Source organism: Thalassophryne amazonica, chromosome 5 (assembly GCF_902500255.1).
Source record: "Thalassophryne amazonica chromosome 5, fThaAma1.1, whole genome shotgun sequence".
Taxonomy (NCBI): Eukaryota; Metazoa; Chordata; class Actinopteri; order Batrachoidiformes; family Batrachoididae; genus Thalassophryne; species Thalassophryne amazonica.
In genome coordinates, this window is record NC_047107.1 from 131,873,746 (window position 1) to 131,896,130 (window position 22,385).

Here is a 22,385-nt window from a genome sequence, read left to right on the forward strand (position 1 = left end):
AAATCTAAAAGACGTCACTGCAGAAACAATCAGCAGAAGAATCCAGAATGAAGGGAACGATCACCTGCAGCTGTACTTTCTCTGAGCAGGTTGAGTCCATCAGCACTACTCCAGGTCCCTTCTGGATATCATACTCAACTTTATAGGCCAAGCCTGTCTACACACACAGGAAGTTAGAGTCCAATCGGGGAGTTAGAGTCCGGTCGGGGAGTTAGAGTCCGGTCGGAGAGTTAGAGTCCGGGTGAGAAGTTAAGAGTCCAGTCGGGGAGTTAAGAGTTTGGTCAGGGAGTTAGAGTCCATTCGGGGAGTTAGAGTCCATTCGGGGAGTTAGAGTCCATTCGGGGAGTTAGAGTCCATTCGGGGAGTTAGAGTCCATTCGGGGAGTTAGAGTCCATTCGGGGAGTTAGAGTCCATTCGGGGAGTTAGAGTCCATTCGGGGAGTTAGAATCCAGTTGGGGAGTTACAGTCCAGTTGAGCACAGCACTCAGTAATGTACAACACTGTGGGTAAGTTGTGTGTAGATTGAATTTCCTGAGCTGACGCAAGAAGTTCATCCTCTGCTGGGCCTTCTTGAAGACTTGAGGTGATGTTGGAAGTCTACTTGAGGTTCTGGGAGATGATGAAACCAGACGTTCTCCACTGTGGTAATGACATTGTTGAGGATGGAGGGGAGAGTACACAACCTTGGGGGACTCCAGTGCTGACGGTCCAGGTGCTGGATGTGGTTTTACCCGGCCTCATGTGTTGCTTCCTGACAACACGTGAAGCACGTCGGCGAGGCTTTCGTCAGCTGACTGTGTGTTTGTGCTGCAGCTGAAGGAGGAGAACCTGCTGCTGAGAAAAACCATCAGAGAACTGTCCAGGAAAACAGAGGCAGACCAACGCAGGTAAGTGGCTGCCGGTCACATTCCACCAATCACAGAGCCTCTTCTTCACCGTTTACCCAGCATGCCTCTGTGCCATGCCAGGGTGGCTCAGCTGACAGAGGAGCTGGTCCAGAGGAGGACTCAGGAGGTGAAGGAGGCACAGGACCTGGAGCGCATGGTCCAGTCTGTGGAGCAGAACCTGTGCCTGATGACCGTAGGTCCACCTCTGAAATATGAAAAAACAAAAATAACAATTCTGTGCCAACTTACTAAAAGCAGAACTTTATAAAATCGTCTTTTTTCACGGAACATTTCAAAGACTGAATTCTGCGCACGGTGACTTTTCTCAGACAAATCAGTACCGTTTACATCCAGCAGCTGGCAGCAGAGCTCCTCCCCGTGGATCAGTAAAGCGGCATGGTGGTTGAGCGGTTAGCAAGTGGCCAGGTCCCGGTTCAAACCCACCCCACCTGTTGAGTCAGGAAGGAGATCTGGCTCAAACGTTTTGCCAAATCTACATCCTCAGATCTTCTGTGGTGACCTCTTGTGGAAAAAAGGGAGGAGCCGAAAGAACATGTGACCTGTGGATGAATTAAACCAAAATCCCCCAAAATGAAATTGATTAAATTAAGGAACTTTACAAAATCTTCCAAATAATAGAACTATTTTAGTCAGTATTTTTGAAATATGACTTCATTCATCTTCTGTACCTGCTTATGCCAAACAAGGGGCACAGGGGGCGGAGCCTATCCCAACAGTCATAGGGTGGGAGGCGGGGTTCTGGACAGGACGCCAGTTTGTCACAGTCACCAGGTAAAGGTCCTGTCACACCTTGATGATTTAGCCAGCGTATGCCAACCTTATTAAAAAACACTGGCATAAGTCCAATAAGTTAAGGTTAAGTTTTTCATAAGTTAAGAGGATGTTGAAGCTCATTGATGTTTATCCTGATAAACTGAGCTCCTCAGAAAATTTTGGGCCTGCTGAAAATTTTCAACACATGCCAGCGTGTGACTCACATCTCTGTCACATGCTGAACATAAGTTGTAGGTCAGTTATGTGATTGTTGTAGCGTGGGCATAAGATATGTTCCTACAGGGATGATATAAAAGGAAGGACCCCACAGGAAGTGGGTGTGGCATTAATGTATATACATGGGGGGATCTACTTGAGGAACGGCATTAAAGAGTTGACTGTCATGAGTGTCTCCCGTGTCCCGTTTGGTAATAGATACAGATTACAACAGTACATAAATAGTACATGTTACATGGTGTCAGAATCCTGCTGAATTCCGCCTCAGACAATCGGAAAGAAGGAATTGCCTGTCAGTCGCGGTAAAATGAATTTATTAATAAGTCAAGTGCAAGTTTTCGCGGTAAATGCTAAGCTACACTAACGCTAGCCGGCAGGTAGAAACTGAGTGCAGCAAGCTAGCAGCTAGTCAGTCAGACCACGAGGGAGCGTGTCAGTAACGGACGTTGAAAGGACAGCTCGACAGTAAAAAAAGGAAGAAAAGAGGATGGATTCACTTTTCCCCGTAACCCCACCGGATAACTTTGACTTTTCGGACTTTTCTACATGGCCCAGTTAGATTTGTCGATTTGAAAGGTTCCGTGTGGCGGTGGGACTGGACAAGAACGATGAACAGTACCAGGTGAACGCATTGGTTTATGCTATGGGAGATAAAGCAGATGATATTCTGTCAACGCTAGTCTTCGATGCCGAGAATAATGAGAGTATAAACAAGTACCAGTCAGTTAGAGCAGCCTTTGATAAATATTTCATATGCAAGTACAACGCAATCTACGAGAGGGCGCGCTTCAATAGGAGAAGCCAGGAGCCAGGTAAAACGGCCGAAGCCTTCATCACAGCAGTTTACAAACTGACAGAGCACTGCCAAAATGGCCCTCTGCAAGATGAAATGATCAGAGACAGGCTAGTGGTAAGCATAAAGCATCACGGACTGTCAGAAAAGTTACAGATGGACAGTGAATTAACGTTGGAAAAAAGCAATCACCGCAATTCGGCAACATGAAGAAATTAAGAAACAGCAACCAATAGTGAGAGAGGCAATGGCAACTGAACAAAGAGAGGCGAATGTGGACTTACTGAAATTTAAGAAAAAGCCATACAGAGAGAACCAGACAGGGAAAATGTCCTAAGGAAAAGGACAAAAGGACTTTCAGAAAGGACAGAAAAGCTGTGGGCGGTGTGGAAAAGGGCCGCCACACTCCCTGAACAACTGTGCTGCACAAGATGCAGAGTGCAGAAAATGTAGGAAGAGAGGACATTTTGCAGCAGTGTGTCAGTCAGGCAGAGTAGGTCTAGTGCTCGAGGCAGAGGAAGAGGAGACACTTTTCCTGGGTGCAGTGTCCACGGGGAAGAAACCTGCATGGAAGAAAACACTGAAAGTGAATGGACAGGCACTTATCAAGCTGGATACAGGAGCGGATGCAACCGTCATCCCAAGCGCTGCCTACTCAGAGAGACTGCATGGCCCACTTACCAAAGCATCCATACCACTGTGTGGACCCAGCAACGGACCGCTACAGGTGAGAGGTCAGTTTGATGCTGTCATGACATACAAGGACAGAACAACAATACAGCCAGTGTATGTAGTACAATAGCTAGCAACACCACTGCTGGGTCTGCCAGCCATCTCAGACCTAAAACTGATACATGTAATGGATAGTGTAATAGAGTCAGAGGCCGACATGAAGAAACAGTACCCCCAGGTCTTCACAGGACTGGGCTGCCTCACAGGGGAGTACAAAATCAAATTGAAGGACGATGTCAAGCCCTATGCACTGTCACTGCCACGGTGTGTACCTCTGCCACTGCACAACAAGGTCAAAGAGGAGCTCCAAAGAATGGAGAAAATGGGTGTGATCGTGCCCATAGAGGAGCCTACAGATTGGTGTGTGGGCATGGTTGTGGCACCGATGCCCAACGGAAAGATCAGAATCTGCTCCGACATGACACATCTGAATGAGTACATTTGCAGAGAGAGACACATCTTGCCAACTGTCGACAAAACCCTGGCTAAGCTGGCTGGGGCAACCATGTTTTCAAAGCTGGATGCTACAGCTGGATTCTGGCAGGTACCCCTACATCCACAATCAGTCCCACTGACTACATTCATCACGCCTTTCTGGAGATACTGCTACAAGAGACTGCCTTTCGGCGTTTTGTCAGCACCCGAGCACTTTCAAAAATGGCTGACACAGATGCTAATGGGATTAGAAGGGACGGTATGCCATGCTGACGACATCCTTGCCTTTGGGTCAACACAAGAACAACATGACCAGAGGCTACACAGGGTGTTGGGGCAGCTCCAGGAAGAGGGGCTGACACTGAACAATGACAAGTGTCAGTTTGCAGTCAACAAGGTAACGTTCCTAGGCCACATCGTCAGCGCGAGGGGCATAGAAGCGGATCCAGGCAAGATCAAAGCCATCACAGAGATGCCCACGCCCAAAGATGCTGCGGACGTGAAAAGGTTTGTGGGCATGATCAACTACGTGGGCAAGTTCTCTCCACGTATAGCAGAACTCACACAGCCACTGAGAGACCTGCTAAAAACAGACACAGACTGGGTGTGGGGCATTGCACAGCAGAGAGCATTCGACGAGCTACGTAAGGAACTCAGCTCACCAACAGTACTGGCCCAGTATTGTCTGCACCGAGACAATAGCAGCAGTAGATGCTTCATCCTTTGGGCTAGGTGGAGTGTTGTCTCAGAAGCAGCAGTCTGGAGAGTGGAGGCCAGTAGCCTTCATATCATGCAGCATGACAAACACGGAACGTAGGTACACCCAGATAGAGAAGGAAGCGCTGGTGTTGACCTGGGCGTGTGAGCATTTTCAGTCTTACCTGATAGGGAAGGAGTTTTTGATACAGACTGATCACAAACCTCTGATTTCCCTGCTGGGCAGTAGGGCATTGGATGACTTACCACCCCGCATCCTGAGATTCAGGCTGCGGCTGCTTGGTCACAGCGGACGCACTCTCCAGAGCACCAATCCAAGCGCTGCCTACACCAGAGGACAAGCAGCTGGAAGAGGATGTGTATGTCTCCATCAATGTCATCATGGAGCACCTGCCAGCATCAGAACAGAGGTTAGTGCAGATCAGAGCAGCACAAGAAGAAGATGATGTGTGCAAAAGACTAAAATGCATGGTGCAAACAGGTTGGCCCCTGAACAGAAAAGCTCTTCCACCACAACTGCAGCTGTACTGGCAGTATCAACAAGACCTGCTGGTGGCAGACGGACTGCTGATGAAAGGCCAACGAATCGTCATCCCTGCCACACTGCAAGAGCAAATGCTGGACAAAATACACGAAGGTCACCAAGGTATGACAAAGTGTGTGGCCAGAGCGCAGTAATCAATGTGGTGGCCAGGTCTGTCCAAACAGATCAAGGGGAAGGTGGAAAACTGTGCAACCTGTGCAAGGGAGGCCCACAATGCACCAGAGCTACTGCTGACAACTCAGCTGCCAGAAAGACCATGGCAGCGTGTGGCAGTGGATCTCTTTCAGTGGGACAATGCAACGTATCTTCTGTGCATCGACAACTACTCATGCTACATTGAAGTGGCAAACCTCACCTCCACCACCACAGCTCACGTGACAGGAAAGCTGAAGGCGATCTTTGCCCGTCACGGAGTCCCAGAGACCGTTGTCACGGACAACGGCCCCCAGTTCTCTGCAGCGGAGTTTGCAGCCTTCGCCAGAGAGTACGACTTCACACACACGACCAGCAGTCCCCGTTACCCTCAAAGTAATGGAGAGGCTGAGAGGGCGGTGAGGACAGTAAAATCTCTCCTGAAGAAGGGGGAAGATCCCCACAAGGCACTCATGGCCTACAGGGCCACTCCCTTGGCACACGGCTCATCCCCTGCACAGCTGCTGATGGGCCACAACATCAGGACACCCCTGCCGGTCAGCGAAGGGAAACTACAACCTGCATGGCCTGACCTGCAGGCCTTCAGAAGGAAAGACCAGGAGTAAAAAGAACAACAGGCTTCTTGGTACAACAAAAGATACAACACAAAGACAAGACCAGCGCTCAGGCCAGGACAAATGGCCTGGGTGAAGGACACAAAAGAAACAGGGACTGTCAGTGGTCCAGCTCAGACACCCAGGTCTTACAGCATAGACCTGCCCTTAGGCACTCTCAGGAGGACCTGATCCCACATCAGGGTCGTTCCAGAGCCTACCAAAGAGACTAGAATGGGCCGGACTATAAGACCACCAAACAGACTGAACCTGTAGAAAGCTGTGGTTTGGATCACCCTGCACAGCTTGGGGACCCGGGCAGTCTACCCCGACCCCTATTAAAAAGAAAGAAAGAAAGAAAATGATTAAATCAAATGTTCACGAAATGTTCATGAAAAAAAAAAAAACTTATATGTTGACCAAGAGAACGTGTTATGATGTTATGCAAAAAAAAAAAAAAAAAAAAAAAAAAAAAAAGGAAAGAAGGATTTTGAATCTTTAAAGTAAATTTACTGTTCCAGTTTATATAGAATTATTGATGTGTGACAATTAACTGAAGGGGGGAGATGTAGCGTGGGCATAAGATATGTACCTACAGGGATGATATAAAAGGACTGACCCCACAGGAAGTGGGTGTGGCATTAATGTATATACATGGGGGTCTACTTGAGGAACGGCATTAAAGAGTTGACTGTCATGAGTGTCTCCCGTGTCCCGTCTGGTGATACAGATTACAACAGTACATAAATAGTACGTTACAATTGTTGGCACACATTTCTTGTAATTTACTGATAAGTCTAAATCCGTCCATTAATGCTGGTCACTGATTGGCTGAAAGCTGCGTCCTCATGCAGACAGTTTTATTCATACACGCAGTAAATCTGACCTGTTCATTTCAGTCCAGTTCACCATCACAGATGGACATGAATCCACATAAAGCTCCTGATTTTTGAAAAAGACTTCAGAAAATACTTTAATTCGTGGCTGAAAACGTGGCGTTTAAAAGCAAGTCCCTCTGTGGTTTTTCTGCTGCAGGTGCCTTTCTCAGCCAGTGTCGCGCTCTGATCACACAGAAGTGCTGTGATGATTTAAACTTTTAAAGCGTCACAGTGGTGTGATCATCAGACCTGATCGATCAATCAGAGTGATCACATCTGATTAATGAACTGTTTAAACATTTAAAGTGCCGTCGCTGTCGGTGAACGTCACGCCGACAGATCACACAGCACGTCATACAGATCACACCTGATCGTGGTCGACTGGTGCTTTAAAAGTTTAAATCATCACAGCATTTCATTCTTCAGGTCTGTGATGATCTGATCAGGTCTGATGAGCATCGCTGAAAGCATCAGGAAGCAGCTTGAGCTTTAAAGAGTCACAGCGCTCCATTTATTCACAGCAGCGTTTCCACAGCTGGTCCACTCATCAGCATTCTGTACACAATGAAAATGGTCCACCAAGATAAAAAAAAAGACAATAAAAAATAAAATAATGTTTTATTACTCTGTTTCTGATGCGCACCACACGGTGCAGTACCAACCTGAACCACTGGGTGGAAACGGCCGTCAGCAGACGCTGGATAATCGTCAAGGTGTGACAGCTGCATTCAGTTATTAGACGGATGCCAGCATGTGCCAGAGTGTTTAAAAATACGGTCGGCACACGGTCAGGGTGCGACAGGACCTCAACACGTCACTTTATTTACTCCTGCAGCCAGTGAGGTAAACGTCCAACATCCAAACCACAAAATCATCTTTACACATAAATACCATCACTTCACCAAACCTGCACGTCTCTGTGTGTCCATCTGTGTCTCTACATTTCTGTTTGTCTCCACGTCTCTGTTTTGTCTCTTTGTCTGTCTCTCAATATGTCTGTGTCTGTCAATGTGTCTCTTTGTGTCCATCTCTGTTTGTCTCTCCATATGTCTCTCTGTGCTGATGCAGAAGCGAGCGCTGAAGGCTGAAAACAGTTTGTCCAAACTGAAGGCGGAGCTGCAGCAGCTACAGGTGAGACATGATGATGTCATAGACTGGCTGACCTATGAGGTCAGTGGGCCTGAATTGAGTCACAGATTATTGATAAATCAGTGACTCTGTAACCGTGTGTCCATGTCGGTGGCAGGCTCAGGTGGAGGCGTACCGCCTGGAGAACCAAAGTCTGAAGTTGGCAGAGTCTGAGGTCGTCGCAACGATGAAGGACAAAGCCAAGATGGCGTCTGAGTGCCTGAGCAAGACAGCAAGCCACGCCCACTCCTCCATCCAGTCAGTATCTGCTGGACCACTCGCAGCCTCTAGGCTGTATGTGGGCGGGGCCTTTCTAGAAATATCTGTTTGCAGTCGTGTAAAATGGGCGGCGCTGGTGTTTTGTAGCAGGTTGTACAGCGGGTCAGCTCGCTAATGGCAACCTGATCAACATAAACACACGTTACATGCTAGTTAGCGGATTACCTGCTTAGTTTATTTTCCTAGCAAACATCATGTCAAAGGTCAAGGCTCCAGACTGAACCCGGTACGTCATCATTTCCTGCTCCTGAGCATAAACAGAACGTGAGCAAACAATTATCTTGTTAGCGTTAGGAATCAGCGGATGAGAACAACAGTGGACTTTCACTGTCTGTCTCAGAACACATTGACAGGAATGCACGGGAGAGAAACACGGGGTCACATGGGTTGTCAGGGTCAGGGGACTAAGGGGGGTGTAGTAGAACCATCTCCAGCTGATCCTGTTTGTCTTTTGTGTGTTTTCAGACAGTTGATGGGCGAAGCAGAGTCTCTCCGCCTGGTCTCTCAACTGCTGCAGTCCATTGACAAGATTTCCAACCTTGATCCACAGTCCTAAACCCATCCAGAGAACCACTTCCTGGGCCTCAGACCACTTTGAGACCCTGAGAACGGAGACCCTCAGAAGTTCCTGCAGTCCAGGAGAACTCTCCAGAAGTCTCTAAACCCAGCTTTTTGGAGCTTTTGGGGTCTACGAACTGAAGACTTGACTCCCAGTGACTTCTGTTCATATGACAAATTGTCCACGAGCCACAATGAGCGTGGTGGTCCACCTCATAGGATCCAATCAGGCCAGGCTGTCCTCACCAACAGAGGACATCTTTACAAAGGAAAGAACTAAAACAAGACGTCTTTGAATCCAGAGTAAAGTTTGACTTGAATTCTACTTTCATGTTGTCCCTCTGGAACCTGCTCTCTGTGCCGGGGATGGTACCCCAGAGGATTCTTCTGAACAGGATTCAGATTGGAACAGTCCGGCTTCACCCCCAAGAACTCAACCATAAAACTGAAGGCAAGGACAGACATCAGCAGGGCGCTGGACTCAGTCCAGACAAATGACTGAAGAGTCCCAGTAAGACACACTATAACTAAATGGGGACTGACCTGCTGGAGGATGCTAACCAGTCCTCACCAAGTTAACACAGAAGAGTCACTTTCAGACATGATGGAACATCAGGTCACCTGTTCACAGTCCCTCACTGGCCAGTCTTTATGTGTCCAAATGAGTAACTTCCTGTTTGTTCCTCTGGCAGGAACTGGGACTAAAACAGATAACATGCTAACGTACGCCACTAACCTTCCCTGGGGCCGTAGTCTGGATCAGCCTGATTTTTGTGAGCCGGGTCAACGAAACTCACAAACGTACAACATAGCAACAAACGAGTCAAAGCCAAAGATGGATTATTTTTAATGACTTTAGATGATGCCAGTGTTAAATGTGACCACTGGTGGGTCGTCCACATGCTGCCTGTTGGTTTTTAGAGGTCAGAGGTCACATGCTGCCTGTTGTCTTGTAGTTGTTCCTGTCTCCACTGTGGAAACAGAAAGGTACAATCTCAGCAATCTCACCTGAAATTGAACAATTTTTAGGTATTTCTGGTACGTTTGTCACAGAGGTCTGAAACGAGATGTGATCAGAGCAGCAAAGAGTTCAGGAACTTTAGACATGTTTAAAATTAAACCTCAAACACATGAAAATGAAAAGGTACATAAAACTGCTGTCAGAGTTTCTGCTACTACTCTTTCCCGTAACTTCATGCTGTGGCTGATCAACTTTATGCCTCTGTAGTTACTGCAGAAAATAGGAACCAGCACACTTTATCTCCACTCCTCAGGCATCCTCTCACTTTACAAGATTTTATTATACAATCTAGTTAGAAACTCTACTGCCATCTCTCCGAGACATTTCCATGCCTCCACTGGATTGTCATCTGGACCAACTGCCTTTCCACTCTTCATCTTCTTCATAGCTGCCCTCACTTCATCCCTACCAATCTCTTGTACTTCCTGATTTACTCTCACCACATCATCCAGCCTTTTCATGCTCTCATTTTCTTCATTCATCAGCTCCTCAAAATATTCCCTCCACCTTCTCAGCACATTCTCCTCACTTGTCAGCACATTAGCATCTGCATCTTTTACCACCCTAACCTGCTGCACATCTTTTCCAGCTCTGTCCCTTTGTCTGGCCAACCGGTACAAGTCCTTTTCTCCTTCCTTACTATTCAACTTCTTGTACAGCTCACACTATGCCTTTTCCTTAGCTTTTGCCACTTCTCTTTTAGGCTTACGCCTCATCTCCCGTTTGAACCTGACTATAACCTGGTTTAGCCCTGTATGAACCCGTCTATAACCTGGGTCAGCTCTGGTCCTCTTCCAGCGGTTCATGTCCCACTGTAGACATAGAAGTGAGTCTTTCATCAGGTTCTCCTCCAGAAGGTGGAGCAGCAAAAGGGCCACACAGCGACGGTTAGTGAGCAGAGACTGGTTGATGGCCTGGAACAGACAAACACACTTCAGGGTGGATCATTCCAATCTGGGAGGAGGTTTGTGGTCGAATCATACACCCTGAACCAGACAGGTCACCTAAAGGCCACAGACATTCAAAGACTGAAGAGACACCAATCCACAAAGAACCTGTCTGAATCAGGGGTTTTGTTGTGTGTTTTGTTTTTACAATTTTTATTTAGTTTTTCAGTTATACAAAAAAAAAAAAAAACAACCTCCCCAAACTTGAGTGTAAAGAAGAAAAACGAAAGAGGACAACAAAGAAAAATCAAAATATAAATAAACTAAAAGAACAGCTTGGAACCCACTTTTTCCATATATTGTTATGAAAGTTTTACAGAGAATTCATATTCTGGTAGGCAAGAACTGATTGAGTTGTCAAGGTCAAAGTCAAGAAAAATCTTGGAAAATTGGAAAAAAAAAATCCCTATCCTTTAACACTGAATGACTTCTCAGAAATTCAGAACTCTCAAAAAAGATCAAATGTCTTTCATGTTTGTAGGATGGTATCCGTTATCGACCCACAAAGTCTGATCTGGATCTGATCCAGATTGTGGATTTTGGTGGACATTTGAATTTAATATTGAAAAACCCATTTGATGTACATTTTGCATTATGTCTCAATCAAACGTGCCTCACCCTTACCAAAAAATAGTACTGATAAGTATATAAAAAGTAAACTAGAAGTATACTTGAAACATACTTGCATATACTACTTTTTGGTAAGGGCAGTCACTCTCATTTTTCTGTTCTGGATTTATCTACACCACCAAAACTAGACGGAGGTTCCAATTTTGTGTCGGTTTGTCTTCCAGCTATCAATCGGAAACCAAGTGTCAAAAAGCGCGGACAGACTGGACACAGCAGAGAAAACCAACGTTCTGTGAAAACGATCTGAAAAAGAATTCAGAAACTGAAAAGGTTGGGGGGGGCAAACTTGAGTGTGGCGCTCTAGTTGTTTATGTCAGCCTTTTCCCCAGTTTTGTATAAAAAGTTCTTCCTTCGTTTTCATCTTATATGTAAGGTTCCTTCACAAGTGTCCTCTGTGATTAACAACCAGTGTTTGTAACTCAGAGCGTGTGTTCAGCCACGTCTTGGTAACGTCCTTTCCATCCACCAGAAGAATCTCGACTTCTACATGCACCGTTCCTTCCACATACTCAAGGTATGAAACAAGACAAGATTTAGGAACCCCACACAATACCCTCCAAACATACCGCAACACTCGCTGTTTCACACATTTTAATTTGTTTACACTATTTAAAATACAAAAAAAAAGTATCTTCCTTAAACTCAAACTGAAAGTAAATCTCTACAACTTGATATAAATTAATTAAAAATATAAAAGCCAAGATGATGGGTTGCATAAGTAATCAGCCCCTTTGGTATAATACCTGTAAATAATCAGTTTTACTGACAGTTTTCTTCAGACAAGTCAGGGGATGGATACATGAACATTTCCAAGTCACTGAATATGTCTTGAACTTTATTTACATCAGTTATTAAGAAATACAAAGAGTATGACACTCTGTGGTAAATCTGTGGAGGAGACAGATCTGAAAAACTAAGTGACTGTGCAAGAAGGAGAAGAGTGAGGAAAGCCACCAAGACACCCAGAAGAAGTTACAGGCTTCTGTGGCTGTGACTGGAGAAACGGCACAGTGCATGTTTTGCATTTTGTATCAGCAGTTACACAGCTTCATGATGAAGAGGTACAGAGGAGTGGTCACAGGTCAAAGGTTGCAGTGCTTTACCATGGCCTCAGCGTGGATCAGTTTGTGGATGTCAGACAGGGACATGAAGCCAATCTTCTCCAGCAGGTGGCAGTATTTCTGGAGGAGCCCTCTGACCTGAAACAGAAAACAGGCTGTAGATGTTTCACCTGCAGGAAATTGCCAGAAAAGACAAGATGCTCCGCCTTCATCACGCTGACCTTCACACTTCTCTCTGTTTCACATCCACTCAATTCCTCTTTCAGCTCTAAGATTCTGTTTTTTTTCAGTATCGCCAACTTCTCCACCTCCTCCCACACAGCCAGTGTCTCCTGGAAACCAAACCCACAGCAGGACAATTCAAGATAAGACAAAAAGCCAGGCTTGACTTAGTCAAGCCAGCGCCCTCTGCCTTAACATGTTTCACCCCGAGGAGAGGCAACAGGTTCAAGTAAAGGGTTTGTATTTTTCTATCGGGGGTTAATTTTATTGCCTTCAGTGGTCGCTTTCAATTCACTTTCATCATGTATTATATGCTCATAATGTCCCCTGTCTCTGAGACAGACACAGGGGGACCGCTTCTCTGTAAAAACACTACCCACATTCCAGGCGAGTGTCCAGGTGAGCACATACCTGCTGATGTCCAATGTCCAGGTGAGCCACTGTTTCAGTCAGTGTGTCCAGCCTGAGGTCCACCTCCAGCAGAGAAGCCTGCAGGACCGCGCTCGCCCTCCTGACCCGAGTCTCACAGTGCTGCATACAGAACACACCTCCTCATGCTGCGTTCATGTGCTGACGGCAAAGGACAATTCCACCACCTCTGGCTGTGAGCATGGCAATGACTCACCGTGATGATACTTACATTCAAAACTTTTCAGCTTTTACAGCTTTTGCTGTATCTGTTAATTTTGGCTCTCTGTTGGGACTGTTTACACAGAGACTGCTACCTGCTGCTTTGGACTTTGAACTAATAGTCTTTTTCAAGACTTTTTTACTTTTTTACCTTTTTATTTTATTTTTTTTTTTTTACTTTTTTACTTGACTCTACTGGTGGTCGGCTCTCACTGCGGTATTGTATCACTTCTTGTTCCGGAGCACAGCGGTGTTTTTCTGTATCTGTTAGCTGTTTGATCTGCGCAGTTAGATTGATCTAGTTATCTAGATTACGATTTGTTTCCCAGTGTAATCTTTACGTGCCTTAACTAAAGCACTCCTTCTGCTGAATCACCTCTAAATTATTTACACATTATTCGCTTTGCGTGTTTTTAGGAATCCGCTAGCTTAGCGTAGCTACTAGCTCTTAGCCGATTTAGCATGGCGGCTTCTCCTGTCTCTCCCGCACTTTTCTGCTCTGGGTGTGAAATGTTTAGTTATTCCTCGGCCTCCTTTAGCAGTAATGGTACTTGTAATAAGTGTAGCTTATTCGTAGCTTTGGAGGCCAGGCTGGGCGAATTGGAGACTCGGCTCCGCACCGTGGAAAATTCTACAGCTAGCAAGGCCCCTGTAGTCGGTGCGGACCAAGGTAGCTTAGCCGCCGTTAGTTCCCCCCTGGCAGATCCCGAGCAGCCGGGAAAGCAGGCCGACTGGGTGACTGTGAGGAGGAAGCGTAGCCCTAAACAGAAGCCCCGTGTACACCGCCAACCCGTTCACATCTTTAACCGTTTTTCCCCACTCGACGATACACCCGCCGAGGATCAAACTCTGGTTATTGGCGACTCTGTTTTGAGAAATGTGAAGTTAGCGACACCAGCAACCATAGTCAATTGTCTTCCGGGGGCCAGAGCAGGCGACATTGAAGGAAATTTGAAACTGCTGGCTAAGGCTAAGCGTAAATTTGGTAAGATTGTAATTCACGTCGGCAGTAATGACACCCGGTTACGCCAATCGGAGGTCACTAAAATTAACATTGAATCGGTGTGTAACTTTGCAAAAACAATGTCGGACTCTGTAGTTTTCTCTGGGCCCCTCCCCAATCAGACCGGGAGTGACATGTTTAGCCGCATGTTCTCCTTGAATTGCTGGCTGTCTGAGTGGTGTCCAAAAATGAGGTGGGCTTCATAGATAATTGGCAAAGCTTCTGGGGAAAACCTGGTCTTGTTAGGAGAGACGGCAGCCATCCCACTTTGGATGGAGCAGCTCTCATTTCTAGAAATCTGGCCAATTTTCTTAAATCCTCCAAACCGTGACTATCCAGGGTTGGGACCAGGAAGCAGAGTTGTAGTCTACACACCTCTCTGCAGCTTCTCTCCCCCTGCCATCCCCTCATTACCCCATCCCCGTAGAGACGGTGCCTGCTCCCAGACTACCAATAACCAGCAAAAATCTATTTAAGCATAAAAATTCAAAAAGAAAAAATAATATAGCACCTTCAACTGCACCACAGACTAAAACAGTTAAATGTGGTCTATTAAACATTAGGTCTCTCTCTTCTAAGTCCCTGTTGGTAAATGATATAATAATTGATCAACATATTGATTTATTCTGCCTAACAGAAACCTGGTTACAGCAGGATGAATATGTTAGTTTAAATGAGTCAACACCCCCGAGTCACACTAACTGTCAGAATGCTCGTAGCACGGGCCGGGGTGGAGGATTAGCAGCAATCTTCCATTCCAGCTTATTAATTAATCCAAAACCCAGACAGAGCTTTAATTCATTTGAAAGCTTGTCTCTTAGTCTTGTCCATCCAAATTGGAAGTCCCAAAAACCAGTTTTATTTGTTATTATCTATCGTCCACCTGGTCGTTACTGTGAGTTTCTCTGTGAATTTTCAGACCTTTTGTCTGACTTAGTGCTTAGCTCAGATAAGATAATTATAGTGGGCGATTTTAACATCCACACAGATGCTGAGAATGACAGCCTCAACACTGCATTTAATCTATTATTAGACTCTATTGGCTTTGCTCAAAAAGTAAATGAGTCCACCCACCACTTTAATCATATCTTAGATCTTGTTCTGACTTATGGTATGGAAATAGAAGACTTAACAGTATTCCCTGATAACTCCCTTCTGTCTGATCATTTCTTAATAACATTTACATTTACTCTGATGGACTACCCAGCAGTGGGGAATAAGTTTCATTACACTAGAAGTCTTTCAGAAAGCGCTGTAACTAGGTTTAAGGATATGATTCCTTCTTTATGTTCTCTAATGCCATATACCAACACAGTGCAGAGTAGCTACCTAAACTCTGTAAGGGAGATAGAGTATCTCGTCAATAGTTTTACATCCTCATTGAAGACAACTTTGGATGCTGTAGCTCCTCTGAAAAAGAGAGCTTTAAATCAGAAGTGTCTGACTCCGTGGTATAACTCACAAACTCGTAGCTTAAAGCAGATAACCCGTAAGTTGGAGAGGAAATGGCGTCTCACTAATTTAGAAGATCTTCACTTAGCCTGGAAAAAGAGTCTGTTGCTCTATAAAAAAGCCCTTCGTAAAGCTAGGACATCTTTCTACTCATCACTAATTGAAGAAAATAAGAACAACCCCAGGTTTCTTTTCAGCACTGTAGCCAGGCTGACAAAGAGTCAGAGCTCTATTGAGCTGAGTATTCCATTAACTTTAACTAGTAATGACTTCATGACTTTCTTTGCTAACAAAATTTTAACTATTAGAGAAAAAATTACTCATAACCATCCCAAAGACGTATCGTTATCTTTGGCTGCTTTCAGTGATGCCGGTATTTGGTTAGACTCTTTCTCTCCGATTGTTCTGTCTGAGTTATTCTCATCAGTTACTTCATCCAAACCATCAACATGTTTATTAGACCCCATTCCTACCAGGCTGCTCAAGGAAGCCCTACCATTATTTAATGCTTCGATCTTAAATATGATCAATCTATCTTTGTTAGTTGGCTATGTACCACAGGCTTTTAAGGTGGCAGTAATTAAACCATTACTTAAAAAGCCATCACTTGACCCAGCTATCTTAGCTAATTATAGGCCAATCTCCAACCTTCCTTTTCTCTCAAAAATTCTTGAAAGGGTAGTTGTAAAACAGCTAACTGATCATCTGCAGAGGAATGGTCTATTTGAAGAGTTTCAGTCAGGTTTTAGAATTCATCATAGTACAGAAACAGCATTAGTGAAGGTTACAAATGATCTTCTTATGGCCTCGGACAGTGGACTCATCTCTGTGCTTGTTCTGTTAGATCTCAGTGCTGCTTTTGATACTGTTGACCATAAAATTTTATTACAGAGATTAGAGCATGCCATAGGTATTAAAGGCACTGCGCTGCGGTGGTTTGAATCATATTTGTCTAATAGATTACAATTTGTTCATGTAAATGGGGAATCTTCTTCACAGACTAAAGTTAATTATGGAGTTCCACAAGGTTCTGTGCTAGGACCAATTTTATTCACTTTATACATGCTTCCCTTAGGCAGTATTATTAGACGGTATTGCTTAAATTTTCATTGTTACGCAGATGATACCCAGCTTTATCTATCCATGAAGCCAGAGGACACACACCAATTAGCTAAACTGCAGGATTGTCTTACAGACATAAAGACATGGATGACCTCTAATTTCCTGCTTTTAAACTCAGATAAAACTGAAGTTATTGTACTTGGCCCCACAAATCTTAGAAACATGGTGTCTAACCAGATCCTTACTCTGGATGGCATTACCCTGACCTCTAGTAATACTGTGAGAAATCTTGGAGTCATTTTTGATCAGGATATGTCATTCAAAGTGCATATTAAACAAATATGTAGGACTGCTTTTTTGCATTTACGCAATATCTCTAAAATCAGAAAGGTCTTGTCTCAGAGTGATGCTGAAAAACTAATTCATGCATTTATTTCCTCTAGGCTGGACTATTGTAATTCATTATTATCAGGTTGTCCTAAAAGTTCCCTAAAAAGCCTTCAGTTAATTCAAAATGCTGCAGCTAGAGTACTGACGGGGACTAGAAGGAGAGAGCATATCTCACCCATATTGGCCTCTCTTCATTGGCTTCCTGTTAATTCTAGAATAGAATTTAAAATTCTTCTTCTTACTTATAAGGTTTTGAATAATCAGGTCCCATCTTATCTTAGGGACCTCGTAGTACCATATTACCCCAATAGAGCGCTTCGCTCTCAGACTGCAGGCTTACTTGTAGTTCCTAGGGTTTGTAAGAGTAGAATGGGAGGCAGAGCCTTCAGCTTTCAGGCTCCTCTCCTGTGGAACCAGCTCCCAATTCAGATCAGGGAGACAGACACCCTCTCTACTTTTAAGATTAGGCTTAAAACTTTCCTTTTTGCTAAAGCTTATAGTTAGGGCTGGATCAGGTGACCCTGAACCATCCCTTAGTTATGCTGCTATAGACGTAGACTGCTGGGGGGTTCCCATGATGCACTGTTTCTTTTTCTTTTTGCTCTGTATGCACCACTCTGCATTTAATCATTAGTGATCGATCTCTGCTCCCCTCCACAGCATGTCTTTTTCCTGGTTCTCTCCCTCAGCCCCAACCAGTCCCAGCAGAAGACTGCCCCTCCCTGAGCCTGGTTCTGCTGGAGGTTTCTTCCTGTTAAAAGGGAGTTTTTCCTTCCCACTGTAGCCAAGTGCTTGCTCACAGGGGGTCGTTTTGACCGTTGGGGTTTTACATAATTATTGTATGGCCTTGCCTTACAATATAAAGCGCCTTGGGGCAACTGTTTGTTGTGATTTGGCGCTATATAAAAAAAATTGATTGATTGATTGATGTATTATTTTGAAGATGGCGTAAAGAAGGACAGTGAGAGGTGGGCTGTTTAAGTGCAGAGAGTTGCCTGGTTTTAATCACATACATGTGACTAATACAGAGAAGAATTAATCTATAACCTCACAAACGTTTTAAGCTGCCATCAGACCAAGGACTTCCAGTTTCAATATAATGCTGTACAAAATGCTGAAATGATCATATCAATCATATCGTATCTTCCAATGAAGTAAAGTATTGTCCGTGTCATTACCACTGAAAAATGACAGCGACTCATGTCGTCACAGACGGACCGCTGTGATGACCGGCATGACAATTTTTCTACGATCATGTGAATGAAGCATTAGCATACAGTGAAACAGTATATCAGTGTGTATACTACCTCCCAAGCAGAGGGTCACCCCTTTGAGTCTGGTCTGCTTGAGGTTTCTTCCTCAGAGGGAGTTTTTTCATACCACTGTTGCTCTGGGGGTTGGTAAGGTTAGACCTTACCTGTGTGAAGCGCTTTGAGGCAACTCTGTTGTGATTTGGCGCTATATAAATGAAAATAAATTGAAATTATATCAGTGTGTATACTACCTCGGGCGTATTATATCAGTGTGTATACCACCTCGGGCGTATTATATCAGTGTGTATACCACCTCGGGCGTATTATATCAGTGTGTATACTACCTCGGGCGTATTATATCAGTGTGTATACCACCTCGGGCGTATTATATCAATCAATCAATCAATCAAACAATTTTATTTATATAGCGCCAAATCACAACAAACAGTTGCCCCAAGGCGCTTTATATTGTAAGGCAAAAGCCATACAATAATTACGTAAAAACCCCAACGGTCAAAACGACCCCCTGTGAGCAAGCACTTGGCGACAGTGGGAAGGAAAAACTCCCTTTTAACAGGAAGAAACCTCCAGCAGAACCAGGCTCAGGGAGGGGCAGTCTTCTGCTGGGACTGGTTGGGGCTGAGGGAGAGAACCAGGAAAAAGACATGCTGTGGAGGGGAGCAGAGATCGATCACTAATGATTAAATGCAGAGTGGTGCATACAGAGCAAAAAGAGAAAGAAACACTCAGTGCATCATGGGAACCCCCCAGCAGTCTACGTCTATAGCAGCATAACTAAGGGATGGTTCAGGGTCACCTGATCCAGCCCTAACTATAAGCTTTAGCAAAAAGGAAAGTTTTAAGCCTAATCTTAAAAGTAGAGAGGGTGTCTGTCTCCCTGATCTGAATTGGGAGCTGGTTCCACAGGAGAGGCAGCCTGAAAGCTGAAGGCTCTGCCTCCCATTCTACTCTTACAAACCCTAGGAACTACAAGTAAGTCTGCAATCTGAGAGCGAAGCGCTCTATTGGGGTGATATGGTACTATGAGGTCCCTAAGATAAGATGGGACCTGATTATTCAAAACCTTATAAGTAAGAAGAATTTTAAATTCTATTCTAGAATTAACAGGAAGCCAATGAAGAGAGGCCAATATGGGTGAAATATGCTCTCTCCTAGTACACTAGCTGCAGCATTTTGAATTAACTGAAGGCTTTTCAGGGAACTTTTAGGACAACCTGATAATAATGAATTACAATAGTCCAGCCTAGAGGAAATAAATGCATGAATTAGTTTTTCAGCATCACTCTGAGACAAGACCTTTCTGATTTTAGAGATATTGCGTAAATGCAAAAAAGCAGTCCTACATATTTGTTTAATATGCGCTTTGAATGACATATCCTGATCAAAAATGACTCCAAGATTTCTCACAGTATTACTAGAGGTCAGGGTAATGCCATCCAGAGTAAGGATCTGGTTAGACACCATGTTTCTAAGATTTGTGGGGCCAAGTACAATAACTTCATTTTTATCTGAGTTTAAAAGCAGGAAATTAGAGGTCATCCATGTCTTTATGTCTGTAAGACAATCCTGCAGTTTAGCTAATTGGTGTGTGTCCTCTGGCTTCATGGATAGATAAAGCTGGGTATCATCTGCGTAACAATGAAAATTTAAGCAATGCCATCTAATAATACTGCCTAAGGGAAGCATGTATAAAGTGAATAAAATTGGTCCTAGCACAGAACCTTGTGGAACTCCATAATTAACCTTAGTCTGTGAAGAAGATTCCCCATTTACATGAACAAATTGTAATCTATTATGATTCAAACCACCGCAGCGCAGTGCCTTTAATACCTATGGCATGCTCTAATCTCTGTAATAAAATTTTATGGTCAACAGTATCAAAAGCAGCACTGAGGTCTAACAGAACAAGCACAGAGATGAGTCCACTGTCTGAGGCCATAAGAAGATCATTTGTAACCTTCACTAATGCTGTTTCTGTACTATGATGAATTCTAAAACCTGACTGAAACTCTTCAAATAGACCATTCCTCTGCAGATGATCAGTTAGCTGTTTTACAACTACCCTTTCAAGAATTTTTGAGAGAAAAGGAAGGTTGGAGATTGGCCTAGAATTATCTAAGATAGCTGGGTCAAGTGATGGCTTTTTAAGTAATGGTTTAATTACTGCCACCTTAAAAGCCTGTGGTACATAGCCAACTAACAAAGATAGATTGATCATATTTAAGATCGACACATTAAATAATGGTAGGGCTTCCTTGAGCAGCCTGGTAGGAATGGGGTCTAATAGACATGTTGATGGTTTGGATGAAGTAACTAATGAAAATAACTCAGACAGAACAATCTGAGAGAAAGAGTCTAACCAAATACCGGCATCACTGAAAGCAGCCAAAGATAACGATACGTCTTTGGGATGGTTATGAGTAATTATTTCTCTAATAGTTAAAATTTTATTAGCAAAGAAAGTCATGAAGTCATTACTAGTTAAAGTTAAAGGAATACTCGGCTCAATAGAGCTCTGACTCTTTGTCAGCCTGGCTACAGTCCTGAAAAGAAACCTGGGGTTGTTCTTATTTTCTTCAATTAGTGATGAGTAGTAAGATGTCCTAGCTTTACGGAGGGCTTTTTTATAGAGCAACAGACTCTTTTTCCAGGCTAAGTGAAGATCTTCTAAATTAGTGAGACGCCATTTCCTCTCCAACTTACGGGTTATCTGCTTTAAGCTGCGAGTTTGTGAGTTATACCACGGAGTCAAGTACTTCTGATTTAAAGCTCTCTTTTTCAGAGGAGCTACAGCATCCAAAGTTGTCTTCAATGAGGATGTAAAACTATTGACGAGATACTCTATCTCACTTACAGAGTTTAGGTAGCTACTCTGCACTGTGTTGGTATATGGCATTAGAGAACATAAAGAAGGAATCATATCCTTAAACCTAGTTACAGCGCTTTCTGAAAGACGTCTAGTGTAATGAAACTTATTCCCCACTGCTGGGTAGTCCATCAGAGTAAATGTAAATGTTATTAAGAAATGATCAGACAGAAGGGAGTTTTCAGGGAATACTGTTAAGTCTTCAATTTCCATACCATAAGTCAGAACAAGATCTAAGATATGATTAAAGTGGTGGGTGGACTCATTTACATTTTGAGCAAAGCCAATTGAGTCTAATAATAGATTAAATGCAGTGTTGAGGCTGTCATTCTCAGCATCTATGTGGATGTTAAAATCGCCCACTATAATTATCTTATCTGAGCTAAGCACTAAGTCAGACAAAAGGTCTGAAAATTCACAGAGAAACTCACAGTAACGACCAGGTGGACGATAGATAATAACAAATAAAACTGTTTTTTGGGACTTCCAGTTTGGATGGACAAGACTAAGAGTCAAGCTTTCAAATGAATTAAAGCTCTGTCTGGGTTTTTGATTAATTAATAAGCTGGAATGGAAGATTGCTGCTAATCCTCCGCCCCGGCCCGTGCTACGAGCATTCTGGCAGTTAGTGTGACTCGGGGGTGTTGACTCATTTAAACTAACATATTCATCCTGCTGTAACCAGGTTTCTGTAAGGCAGAATAAATCAATATGTTGATCAATTATTATATCATTTACTAACAGGGACTTAGAAGAGAGAGACCTAATGTTTAATAGACCACATTTAACTGTTTTAGTCTGTGGTGCAGTTGAAGGTGCTATATTATTTTTTCTTTTTGAATTTTTATGCTTAAATAGATTTTTGCTGGTTATTGGTGGTCTGGGAGCAGGCACCGTCTCTACAGGGATGGGGTAATGAGGGGATGGCAGGGGGAGAGAAGCTGCAGAGAGGTGTGTAAGACTACAACTCTGCTTCCTGGTCCCAACCCTGGATAGTCACGGTTTGGAGGATTTAAGAAAATTGGCCAGATTTCTAGAAATGAGAGCTGCTCCATCCAAAGTGGGATGGATGCCGTCTCTCCTAACAAGACCAGGTTTTCCCCAGAAGCTTTGCCATAT

The 22,385-nt window shown here is 44.0% G+C and overlaps 2 protein-coding genes across 5 annotated transcripts in view; one reads left to right on the plus strand and one right to left on the minus strand.

Annotated features, from left to right (window-relative positions):
* The window catches only part of entr1 (endosome associated trafficking regulator 1), a 44,236-nt gene extending 35,058 nt beyond the window's left edge, over positions 1–9,178 (plus strand). For both annotated transcript variants that reach the window (XM_034171423.1, XM_034171424.1), the window contains 5 exons: positions 814–887; positions 969–1,080; positions 7,812–7,874; positions 7,990–8,129; positions 8,616–9,178. In XM_034171423.1, the coding sequence (XP_034027314.1) occupies positions 814–887; positions 969–1,080; positions 7,812–7,874; positions 7,990–8,129; positions 8,616–8,706 (480 nt within the window). In that variant the 3' untranslated portion in view covers positions 8,707–9,178. The remainder of the gene's footprint in view (positions 1–813; positions 888–968; positions 1,081–7,811; positions 7,875–7,989; positions 8,130–8,615) is intronic.
* A 149-nt stretch (positions 9,179–9,327) lies between these two features.
* ccdc180 (coiled-coil domain containing 180) overlaps positions 9,328–22,385 on the minus strand; it is a 46,457-nt gene continuing 33,399 nt past the window's right edge. For 2 of the 3 annotated variants that reach the window (XM_034171426.1, XM_034171425.1), the window contains exons 5-8: positions 13,001–13,120; positions 12,589–12,699; positions 12,410–12,505; positions 10,306–10,643 (exon numbers count right to left, since the gene is read on the minus strand). In XM_034171426.1, the coding sequence (XP_034027317.1) occupies positions 10,395–10,643; positions 12,410–12,505; positions 12,589–12,699; positions 13,001–13,120 (576 nt within the window). In that variant the 3' untranslated portion in view covers positions 10,306–10,394. Of the gene's footprint in view, positions 9,680–10,305; positions 10,644–12,409; positions 12,506–12,588; positions 12,700–13,000; positions 13,121–22,385 lie in introns of those variants that run through there. The other variant, XM_034171427.1, reaches the window with a different exon arrangement.